The sequence below is a fragment of the Leptonychotes weddellii genome, chromosome 4 (genome assembly GCF_054177405.1).
Source record: "Leptonychotes weddellii isolate Sample4059 chromosome 4, ASM5417740v2, whole genome shotgun sequence".
NCBI lineage: Eukaryota > Metazoa > Chordata > Mammalia > Carnivora > Phocidae > Leptonychotes > Leptonychotes weddellii.
In genome coordinates this window covers 59,037,774-59,050,149 of record NC_138372.1, presented here as the reverse complement: position 1 = coordinate 59,050,149, position 12,376 = coordinate 59,037,774, and the positions used below count along the sequence as shown (strand labels likewise).

At 39.5% G+C, this 12,376-nt stretch overlaps 2 protein-coding genes across 16 annotated transcripts in view; one reads left to right on the top strand and one right to left on the bottom strand.

Moving 5' to 3' along the window:
• ZZZ3 (zinc finger ZZ-type containing 3) overlaps positions 1 to 9,302 on the top strand; it is a 101,887-nt gene extending 92,585 nt beyond the window's left edge. For all 14 annotated transcript variants that reach the window (XM_031027210.2, XM_031027217.2, XM_031027216.2 and 11 more), the window contains 2 exons: positions 3,432 to 3,532; positions 3,825 to 9,302. In XM_031027210.2, the coding sequence (XP_030883070.2) occupies positions 3,432 to 3,532; positions 3,825 to 3,969 (246 nt within the window). In that variant the 3' untranslated portion in view covers positions 3,970 to 9,302. The remainder of the gene's footprint in view (positions 1 to 3,431; positions 3,533 to 3,824) is intronic.
• AK5 (adenylate kinase 5) overlaps positions 9,301 to 12,376 on the bottom strand; it is a 226,057-nt gene continuing 222,981 nt past the window's right edge. For both annotated transcript variants that reach the window (XM_081817032.1, XM_081817033.1), the window contains exon 14: positions 9,301 to 10,663. In XM_081817032.1, the coding sequence (XP_081673158.1) occupies positions 10,595 to 10,663 (69 nt within the window). In that variant the 3' untranslated portion in view covers positions 9,301 to 10,594. The remainder of the gene's footprint in view (positions 10,664 to 12,376) is intronic.

The following is a 12,376-nucleotide window of genomic DNA, read 5'->3' as shown; positions in this document are numbered from 1 at the left end:
TTTTCTTCTATCTCCTGTTGGGTTTGTAGGTGTTCAGAATGGTTTGATCCCTATCCAGCTGAATTCCTGAGAGGAGACGAAATCCAGGTCTCCTACTCCTCCGCCATCTTGCTCCGCCCCCTCTTGAAAATTTTTATCATTTGACTTACATCTCCCCATTTCTCCCACCTCCCAGCCCCTGGCAACCACCATTCTACTCTCTGCTTCTATGAGTTTTGGCGTTTTGTTTTCATATATATGTGAGATCGTATAGCACTTGTTCCTTTCTCTGTGGTTTCTTTTACTTAGCATAATGTCCTCTACTCTCTCATCCATGTTGTCACAAATGGCAGGATTTCTTTCTGTTTTATGGCTGAATAATATTCCATTGTGTATGTGTGACATTTTCTTTATCCTTTCATCCATCAGAGCTATTTCTCTTTTTGTTGTTGTTCATAGATGAGAAATTTCTTTTCCCCTTCTAGGCTAGTAGAAGTACATCCATTCATTCCAGCAAATTTTGAAATACTTATTATGTTCCAGGCACTTTGCTTAAGTGCTAGGGATTCAGTAGTAAACAAGATGGACTCAGTTTCTGTCCTTATTCTGTTTTCATCTCATAAGGAATTTAGTTAAGTTAGTAAAATAGTTGACTATGACTAGAGAACATACTGGAGAGTAGTGAGGCTATTGAGGTGCCTTGGAAATTTGCTGAGGAGTTTAAACTTTCCTTAAAGGTTGGGGAATCATTGAAGGAGTTTAAGCAGAGAGTAATATGAAATTTGCACTATAGAAAAATCATTCCTATTATTTATACTATTACTATTGATAATCTTTGGGAAGGCAGGGGGCTTAGAGTGGATAATTTTTGAATACTATATTGTTAAATTCTATAAACAGTAATGTATTCATGTATGTTATTTATGTAATTGAAAAAAAAATTAAGTGGTGGAGAAGAAGATCATTCTGGACTTAGTATGGAGAATGGATAAGAAGAAGTCAAGGCTGGAGGCAGGGAGACTGGTTAGAGACTCTTTTGGTAATTCAGACAAAAGATGAGAATGTCCCAGGCTTGATTGGTGGCTGTGGAAATCGAGAGAGATTGACAAGTTTGAGAACACTTTGGGCTTTAGAATTGATTGTATTTGGTGAGATTGGAGGAAGCATTTCTAAAATGAGACCAGGAACTATATAGAGTTGCTGGTAGTGGTTACATAAACATACTGATATGTGCTGTGACTGATACACAGAAACTTAAAATTATTATACCTCTGAGCCTCTAGTATGGCCATTAGCCAGACTATATTAAATGATTTTTCCTCCTGGTCTTTCCATAACCCTGCTTCTCCATTAGAAATTTTCCCAGTTGTTACCTCTGGCCTTTCCAGAGGAAACGCTCCACTTCTCAAAATTTTGCTGTAAGACCCAGCTGTGGCTTGTTTACTAATCTGTCAGCCACTCTAGTTGGCCTGATGATCAAAGAAACTAGAAATAAGATTTATTTCCAAAATCACCCAGGAGAGACTGAGGGCTACCAGGATGCCACCACATTGGGAAGAAGCTAGATCTGCCTTTTCTTTATGATGGGCATTGGTTATTAGGATCCTTCAGGCTTTGGAGAGTAATTCGGTAAGATAAAAGTGTAGAGAGGATTTGTGTTTACCTGGGTTCACTTAGTGATAGCTTGTTCAATAGTTCCGTAATTTATTTGTATAGTTTTAACTGTGGTATTGAGTCAGTGGTTTTTCAATCACAGTCGTCATACACTGGTCTGAGGTCCGTTTAAGGTAAACAGTTATTACTAATCAAGTGTCCATATTTGCAGGTGATTACTTAAAATTTTAAAAAGTGAATTAAAGAGTACACTTCTCATGATGAGCACTGAATAATGTACAGAATTGTTGTATCACTATGTTGTATACCTGAAACTAATAAAACACTTGTATGTAACTATACTGGAATTAAAATAAAAAATTCCAAAAAGTAAATTAAAGCATATTCAAGGTTATCCCTAGTTTATTATAATGTACCTCTCACCCACCTGTACTTCCATCTTGAACGGATGGAATTTCGGCTAGTTTGCTAGAAATTGTATCTGACTTACAACGATTTTCGTGTTACACTGCTGTCTAGTGCATGGGGAGAGGAGAGGATGTTTTTGTGCACATTGTGTGTTTCCCATCAGGAAAAAAAGGTTTTGGAACAATGTGTGTAGCTTTTCAAAATTTTTTATTTATTTTATTTATTTATTTTTTAAAGATTTTATTTATTTATTTGACAGAGAGAGGCACAACAAGAGAGGGAACACAAGCGGGGGTAGTGGGAGAGGGAGAAGCAGGCTCCCCACAGAGCAGGGAGCCCGATGCGGGGCTCGATCCCAGGACCCTGGGATCATGACCTGAGCCGAAGGCAGATGCTTAACAACTGAGCCACCCATGCACCCCTAATTATATTACTTTAGATGGAATTGTATGACTTCAAATGTAACTTTTCAGTTTTCCCTGAATTTTATATTTAAATTTATTTTCTGAATATCCAGAAAGGTTGAAAGAATAATACAATATGAACACTTGTATATTCATTCTCTTGATTTAACAATTGTTCCTATTTTGCCATATTTGCTTCATATAACTATTTGTGAGTATGTGTATTTTTTTCTGAATGCCTTGAAAATTAGCTGCAGACATTGTGATATTCACCATAAATGTTTATATAGTCACAATATTATCAACACATTTAAGAGAATTAAATATATATATAATGAAAATAATAACCAAGTTATTTTCAGATTTTTCTAATTGTCCACAAATGATTTTTATTGTTTATTTTTTTAAAGATTTTATTTATTTGAGAGAGAACGGGAGAGAGCATGAACGGGGCGGGGAGGGGAAGGGCAGAGGGAGAGGGAGAAGCAGGCTTCCCACGGAGCAGGGAGCCCGACGCGGGGCCGATCCCAGGACCCTGGGATCGTGACCTGAGCCGAAGGCAGACGCTTAACCATCTGAGCCACCCAGGCGTCCCTCTTTCTTTTTTTTTTAAAGATTTTATTTATTTATTTGACAGAGAGAGGCAGTGAGAGAGGGAACACAAGCAGTGGGAGTTGGAGAGGGAGAAGCAGGCTTCCCGCCGAGCAGGGAGCCCGATGCGGGGCTCGATCCCAGGACCGTGGGATCGTGACCTGAGCTGAAGGCAGACGCTTAACCATCTGAGCCACCCAGTCGTCCCTCTTTCTTTTTTTTAAGGATTTTTAAATTTATTTGACACAGAGAGATTGGCAGGGGGAGTGGGAGAGGGAGAAGCAGGCTCCCCGCAGAGCAGGGAGCCCGAAGTGGGACTCGATCCCAGGACCCTGGGACCGTGACCTGAGCCGAAGGCAGACGCTTAACGACTGAGCCACCCAGGCGCCCCCAGTGTGTGTAGCTTAATACTTTTTCTCTCTGAAACTTCTCCAGTGTGATAACTGTGGCATAGAACCTATCCAGGGTGTTCGGTGGCACTGCCAGGATTGCCCTCCAGAAATGTCATTGGATTTCTGTGATTCTTGTTCAGACTGGTAAGTGTTTTCTTCATTGCGGGTCTCACATTTTGACAAGTGAAGAGCTTCACAGCCGCTAGTGAATTTGATTTCCAAACTACTTAGAGAATGACCACACTTAGTGAATTAAACTTTGTTGTTCTAGGCAGTTAAGAACTTTTAATTATACCACATCTCAAGTAACTTCCCATTAGAGATTTTGATAGATTAATGGATTTGAATAGGTAGAGCTGTGAGGAAGTTTTGTAATGTCTAGACAAAAATGCATCCAATGCCATGTAATGATTTGTGTGTGTGTTTTTCTTTGCAGCCTACATGAAACTGATATTCACAAGGAAGATCACCAGTTAGAACCTGTTTATAGGTCAGAGACATTCTTAGACAGAGACTACTGTGTGTCACAGGGCACCAGTTATAATTACCTTGACCCAAACTACTTTCCAGCAAACAGATGACATGGAAGAGAGCATCATATACTAGTCCTCTTCAACACATAGCAATGGTATCATTGTGAATTATGTGCACAGTTTGGAAAGATTCTCTGCTTTCCCTGAAATGACACTCACAGCATGACAGCTTCCTGAGTGTTCTCGTCAAGTCCAGCTCTGCACCGTTGTGGCTCTAGATCAGTGTTCAGCAGCTGAACATTCCTGGTGAGCAGAGGGCTTCCCTGGTGAATTTCTCACCACCACCCTAAAGCCTTTTAGGTGGTGATCTTAAATGGGTGAGATGGAAACGAGAGCACACATTGAAGAGAGTAAATTCCAAAGGTTTCAAAGAACTTGGTCATAAATAGGATAATGAGAAGACAAAGTATTTATCTTAAAACAGTTTAGTAGCTTTCAGTTTTGTGAAAATAGTTTTCGGCACAGAAGCTGACTTCTTAGACAAAGTTTTAACCAATGATGGTATTTGCTTCTAGGATATACACTTAAAAAGAACTCACTGTCCCATTGGTGGCCACTGATGGCCTTTAGTAAATCGGAGCTGCTTAACCATATTGATGTCTAATTTCTTTTAACCACAATGAACTGTCCTTCTTACCAACAGCGAAGCACTACAGGAGGCCGCTGTGGCATTGCTTCCTTGACCAGCTCATGGTGTGTGAATGTTATACAGTTGTCACTCAGATATATTTTTTAAATGTAATGTTATATAAGATGATCATGTGATGTGTACAAACTATGGTGAAAAGTGCCAGTGGTAGTAACTGTGTAAAGTCTCTAATTCACAACATTAATTCCTTTAAAATACACAGCCTTCTGCCTCTGTATTTGGAGTTGTCAGTGCAACTCATCAAAGAAAACTGCCTAATATAAAAATCATATATATGGTAATAATTTCCCTCTTTTGTAGTCTGCACAAGATCCATAAAAGATTGTATTTTTATTACTATTTAAACAAGTGATTAAATTTAGTCTGCGCAGTGAGCAAGAGTTCACATGCATTCTTTTATACTGCTGGATTTTGTTGTGCATCATTTAAAACATTTTGTATGTTTCTTCTTATCTGTGTATACAGTATGTTCTTGAATAATGTTCATTTGTCAGGAGAACTGTGAGAAATAAACTATGTGGATACTGTCTGTTTATATTATAGAATGCTTGTTGTGAGTTCCTTTTGGTTAGATTTTGGAGTTTTTTTTTACTAGTGTTAAAACAAAAAAAACATTCTTTTTAAGGGGCTGCTTTACCTTTCTGTCCTTTAAAAAAAGAGTAAGGACTATAGTATTATGGAAATGGGTTGAATGTGAGAAGCTCTGGAAAGGTGGTTATGTTTTCGCTCAGTGTGTGCTGAGACACTAAATTAAACTGGGTTACAAAAAGAACACACACCATGGTTAAAGAAGAATGCTATTATTAATGTCCAGATGTGAAAACTAAGGCTGAAAAATTTTATTCTTTTGGATGAAAGTAAGCCCCCCTCATGTGTTTAAACAGATGGTTTTTGAAGATCACTGTATGCACTGACAATTATTATTGACTATTGGAAGAGATGAATAAATATTCTAAGATTAAATATTAATACTTACTTTAGTTTTAGAGTTTTTTCCAATTTTAAATCAAGGGGACATTATTTACTAGTCCTTCAGTATTTGTTGTGAGATACTAAAATCATACCTTGAATTTTTTTAATTGAAAAAAGTAATATATTTTAAATATAGAAATATGAGGGTTTTAAAATAATATATTGATTAAAGATTACTGATGATTCTGATAAAATATATTGCATCAGAACAGGAAATGGACTTAACCTCTCACCCTGGAATTATTAGTTGGGAGAAGAGGGAATTGTTAACATGGGGGCATTCTGATATTAAATGTTAAGTGAATATGCCAGGAGTTCTGCCTTCAATTTGTAGCAAGACTGCAGCACTTGATGGAAACTTGTGTTTTATAGAAATAATACCAATTGGTTTTGGAGAGCCATTCAGGTCCATTCAAAAAGTCCCATAAAGTATAAAGTATGCTTTGGAAGAGGGCTGTGTGTGATACAGTTCTGATCCAAACAATACACTAAATAAAATCTACTTAAATGTATTTTTCAAGGGCAGAGATTTTGAAAATTTTGAGTGGCAAAGAGCATTACTTTCTGCTTGAGTAAAGATCTGTTTATTTTGCATTTTCAGCTCCAAGCATATAGTCCTCCTGGCTTTTAAATGCTCTAAAGGGCATAGTAGTAGTAATGTGTTGTTGTCATTTTAATTGGTGGACTGGAAGAATGGGCAAGGCTGTCTTTTGCAAGTAGTCCTTCCATCTCCTATAAGGAAGTATGGCCTTTAACAGACAACATAGACTGAGTTGTTAAAAGCATTGTATATTAAGTGGTATTTAGTAGGTCAGATGTATTTCCTGAGATATGTTCAAGTTATTTGCTAAGAACTGAAGGAACTTTGAATGACACCGAAAACCACTGCTCTAAGGTTTAGGCAGAAGAGGTTTTGATTGGTGTGGTGTGCACTAATAATAATAGCAAATACTAATGAAGTGCTTACTATGTGCCAAGCAAGCATATGATAGCAGATTTAATTCTCACCACCTTAGGAGAAAGGTGTGTTGATTATCCTGTTTTCATATGAGGAGATCTAGCCAGAGAGGTTAAATAACTTGCTCGGGGTCATATAGTTAGTAAAGTTTAACCTAAACAGATTGCTCCAGAGTCACTACCCAATTTCTGGAGCAAGAATATTCCCTTTGTGTCAGGCGTCACTAAGGTGTTGCAGGTGGAAGTGCGCAGGGGTTGCTTTTCAGTCTTTTTTTCTGGTGTGGTGTGGCTCCTAGAGTTACAAACCTTAGCACAGAATAGAGAAGCAGATCTGTGGATGGGGGAAAAGCACTGAAATCGTCGGCCATGGTGAGTTAGAAAACCACACATACATAGAATTTACATATTCTGATTTGAAGCAAACATGTGATCATGAGGCTTTAGGCAAAGTCTCCTGTCTGAGACAATTTGTTTCCATGCATGTTTGGTGCCTCTCACTTAACCTGATAGTATGCCTTATCCAGTTCCCCTTTTGTTTAAATTACATTACAGAACAACTATATACTGAGATATGAAGAACTTTTTTTTTTTTAAGAAAATAGTATATCACAGGTGGTAAGGATAAATACTGTTTTGTGAAATTCCTTTTTTAGTTGTAACTGTGGCATGCTGTGTAAACTGTGTTTTTTTAATATGGGTAACAGAGTTTGAAAGCCGTTGCTCTAGGTGTACTGGAAGTCTCCAAATAACAGGTAGTTTTTTTCCCCACAAAGATTATGGAGGCATTGTCATTTTTAGGTTATTAAGTGTCTTTATTTCTTAACTTTATGAAATACGCTTCTGTTGATATGATCCCCCCCATGACTTTTTTTTTTTTTTTAAACTTCTCATGTAGCCGATTAAATGGGTTTTTGAGAGTGGTATCACATTTAGCTCCATGAGGACAGAGACCATCCATGTCTGTCTGTATCCCTATGGCCTGCCTAGCTCTTAGTAGATTTTCAGTAAATATTTATTGGTAGTATGATCAGTGTTTCCATGAGTTACATTTTTTCTCCAGGAAGGTAGGAGAGAGAGACCACTTATGTCTGAGTGTGTCTGTGAGTGCCCATGTGGGGCCCTTAGAGGGCCTGCCTCAGAGGATCTTTCCAGGGCTCTGAGAGGACTGAAGAATTGCATCCTATCTCTTCTGGAGGATATGGTTCAACCTTGGGCGACTGAGATTATACTTCTCTCTGGATCCCCAGCTAGGCCATATATCTTGATTCTCTGCCATGTTTTTAGAGTGAAAGGACACTAGAGTGGAAATTCTGGGTCCCAGTCCCAATTGTGAGGCGCACTCAATAAATGTTGACTAAAAACCACCTTTTATTGAACAGTAGGAACTAGTAAATGATATAGAGGTATAATTAACTTGTTTAATCCTCACAGCTCCTCTATGAGGGTGCTTATTATTATGATCTCTACAGGGAAGTAAGGAAGGTTCAGAGGATTTAAATGTTAGCTCTCAAAAATTGCTATGTGTGGGACTGAGGATATAAAGCTTTGCCCTTATAGAGCTTATAGTCTAATGCAGCAGAATAGCAGTAAACAAGTACATATGAAATACTATGTAAAGTTAAGCAGAGATAAATGCTGTGAAGAAAAATAACGGTTAAAGAAAAATGATGGAAGAATGGAGACCCGTCTGTCATTTTTAGATGGAATAATCAAAGAATGTCTTGATGACGAGTGTAAATTCGAACAGAGACCTGGACGGAGTGAAGGAATTAGCTTATGGATAACCTGGTGGAAGAGGCAGAAGGATAGCAACAAGGGTCCTGATGGAGCAAAGAGCTTGGCTTGTTCAGGCAACATTAAGAGGGTCAGGTAGCTTGAGCCAAATGAGCAAGAGGAGAGTATAGTTGATGGGGTGATACAAAGTTACAGGGCCAGAGCAGGTGAGGCCTTGAATGTGGACCACTGTAAAGGAGTTTGGATCGTGTTCTGATGTCTTATTTCCATACACACAAGGTCTTTTGCTAGGCAAACACCTCTGAGATCCTTTCCTGCTTTAAAATCCTGTGACTTTAAAGTAGTGATGTTATTTCAAGCCATCCACATCAGTAACATGTTTTAGCAATCTACTGCATCTCTAGATACTCTTCAGGGGCAAAGCCATTTACCCCTGCTGGTTGGTTGGTTGGTTTTTTTTTTCAAGTGGGCAGCCAGCTACAGCCATAAAAGCCATGGCTGGCCCTGTCTGCTGCCCTGCCATCTCATTTCCCTTCCTGAAGCTGTCAGAGCTGTGGTAGGCATGGACTGTATTTGCCAGTATGTGGTATGTGTTTAAAGAATGTTAATCCCTACAAAGAGTCATTTTGTGTTTTTGGCATAAGTGATAATTTTCATCCTCTAACTCTCTCTCATTTGCTGAAATGCTCCTTGTGCCCCCTTATAGAGAGTGTGACAGCTGGGGTAGTAATGAAGCATTTGACAACTGTGTGAGTTGTAGGAACATGCCCCTTTTTGTAATAGAGGCATAATTGTAACCAAAGAAGCTTAATTTTTTCTTTAGCAAACACTGACATTTCTGTTTAAGAATGACTGCTAGAGCAAAAGGAAATACAAAAATTACCATGTATCATGAGTACACTGAGAATTCTCTCTGTAATAGCTCAAAACTGATCTATGGCCAAAATTAAAACCATATGAGCATATCCTAAATTTCAACTATTACTGTCTTTGCTTCTAATTCTGTTTGGAATAAGGCTTCAAGTGCTTTCCAGAATGATGTGAGTTACAAATAAATAGAAAAAGAGTTTTGTTGTGTTCCATTTATTTTATTTGTACATATCCATTTCAAAAGAAAAAAAATGACTTTAAAAATACAGTTCTGTCCCAGAATTGGATCCTTATCAGCACAACCATTGAAGGGGAAAAAAGTCATGCAAACTGAAACTATGGTCTTTTATAGTGACTGAATGGAAGATGCAATTATTCCAGTAGAATATATAAGAAGCTCTGATTTGGCAACTGATAGCACAAAAGAGAACCCAAACTTCACTGGTTTGAAGCAAGGAAAACACAGTTTTACATATGGATATGATAAGGTTTGCACAGCCCTGTTGAAGGCCTATATGAAACGAATGTACCTCTGGGATCTGTTAAACATCATGTACTGACATGCCTCTCCTACCCACATCAGTTTGGTTACTGTTACTTTATTTCTTACTTGCTTGGCAGTAACAATAAGTAAATAGGTGATCATGTGAAATCAAAACTGTAAGCTGACATTAGTCCAGTGAATGCAGTAACAAATCACCTCGTGCTTTAAAGTTATGTTTGATCATTGGTATTAATTTATCATTGTTGAAATGCACCACCAGGTATAAAAGCGATCAGGTTAGACAATTTATCCAGTTTGTTTTCTTAGCCATTATGACAGCAGTCCAAGTAGCCAGTTTCCAAAAAATGAACGGACACATGTTATTGGTGACTAGTCTGGGTTTTACTGTCTCGGGAAAGCTATACAATTTCACACTGTATTATCTCTTATCAAATTTAATCACATTTCTTATCAGCAATTGGAGTTGTCAGCCCAGTCTCTGGCTCTGAGCTACTGCTAGTGGATGAGACTTGAGGAGATGCCTAGGCCTGCCCCTCAGATGAAGGCCCTTCATCAGGCAACAGCATGTCAGTGTCGGGATGAGGAAGGGAAATGTGCTGCGGGGTTAGGGGCGCCAATCCCCCACTTGGCAGAGGGAAACCAGACAGACTGCTGCGAGTCCTGGGGGCACCACTGGCGCACGCCAGCACTCACTGCTGCTTACACACCAGCAGCTCGGGGGCACGGCCGGGACCGCAGAGCAGTGTGCGTGCCAGGGGGCGGACAGCTGTGGGGTGAGGGAGAAGAGGTGGAGCCTACGAAATACATCATGCATGATTTCCAGACACCTCTCAGGAAGGTCGAGTTGGGCAGCAAACAGCAATGTTAGGATTGGGGCGGCGGCGGGGAGCACTAAAGGTTTAACTTGAAACATACTGTGTTAAGGGATGAACCTTTCAATATTTTTTTCTGTCTCCACTCTCCTTAATGCACATGCTTTTTTGCCTTCAGAAAATAGAGTCAATAGCTGTGCAGAGTTGAAGAAAAACTTCCTCTGGCGTCCCCTCTGCATTTACCTACATTTAAAAGGGAAAAAAAAGAGAAAGTTAGTCTTTTTTTTTTAAGATCTTATTTAGAGCACAAGAGCATAGGGAGAGGCCAGGGAGAGGGAGAGAGAATCTGAAACCGACTCTGCACCCACGACCCTGAGATCATGACCTGAGCCAAAATCAAGAGTTGGATGCTTAACTGACTGAGCCACCCAGGCGCCCCCAGAAAGTTAGCCTTAAGAAATATTTGTAGATAAGACTGTTTCTAACAAGAAAAAATGAATTACCTGCTCATAACTTGTGCAAAATTTTAAAATAAGAGACCCCAAAACCACAGAGGAAAAGTGAGTAGTTGTTTAAAAACCAGGTTTGTCTAAATTAAAACATCAGTGAGATACCACTACACACCTATTTGGCCAAAATCCAAAAAAACCCACCGGATGCTGGTGAAAGTGTGGCTCAACGGGAATGCTCATTCTTCACTGAGGAATGCAAAATGGTACAGCCACTTTGGAAGACACTGGCAATTTCTTACAAAATTAAACATTCTTAACTGTATCATCCAGGAATTGTGCATGTTGCTATTTACCCAAAGGAGCTGAAAATTTATGTCCACACAGAAACTTGCACATGCACGTTTATAGGAGCTTTATTCATAATTGCCAAAACTTGGAAGCAACTAAGATTTCATTAGGTGAGTGGATAAACTGTGGTATCCAGACAGTGGAATATTATTTAGCACTCAAACGAGTTACCAAGCCATGAAAAGACTTGGGGAACTTAAATTCATATTACTAAGTGAAAAAAGTCAATCTGAGAAGGCTAAATAACCATATGACATTATGAAAAAGGCAAAACTAGGGAGACAGTAAAAAGACTGAGTTGTGGGGAGAGAGGAAAGAATGGGTGGAATAAAGAGGATTTTTATGATAGTGAAACTTAATGTTGTATACAGGTCATCACATATTTGTCAAAATCCATTGAGTGCGAACACCAAGAGTGAACCCTAATGTACATTAACCTGGACTTTCGGTGAGAATGATGTGTTGATGTAGGTTCATCGATTGTGACATACTACGCTTGTGTGGGATGTTGATCGTGGGGGAGGTTGTGTTGTGTTTGCGGACAAGGGTATATGAGAATTCTGTACTTTATGTTCAGTTTTGCTGTGATTTAAAACTCAAAATCTATTTAAAACAACAAAAACTAGGTGCCTTGTTGAGGTAAAGTATCGTTGAGGCTCATGGAAAGACGAGTTAAGACTTCTGAGTGCTGCCGAGCATTTGGAGGACAGGAATAGGGCATGGGGTGGGACTGCAGAGAAGAAAGCGGAGAGCTGGGACCGCAACTGGTCCCCTTGGACGTTGTTGGTACACCACCGCGAGGGGCTGTCCCAGAGGAAGCAGGGAGGGAGCTGATTCCTGGGCATGAAGGCACTACTACGTACCCTTCCTCTCTCAAAATTTCCTAACATTGTCCCAGCCACTGAGGAGTGTCCCACCACACCTCGGACAGCAGGAAGAGGAGGCCTGGTGACCCACCTAAGACTCGTGAGAGAGGTGGGCAGCGAGCCTGCTAAAATGCAACTTTTTCAGGCTTTATCTCCACACGTTCTCATTTGCTAGGGTTGGGCTGGGCCATCTAATCCACATATTTAACACATTCTCCAGATGATTTTGCTGTGGGTCATCTTGGACCACACTCTGAAAAACACTGATTTCTTCCGCTCTTGTCTACCTT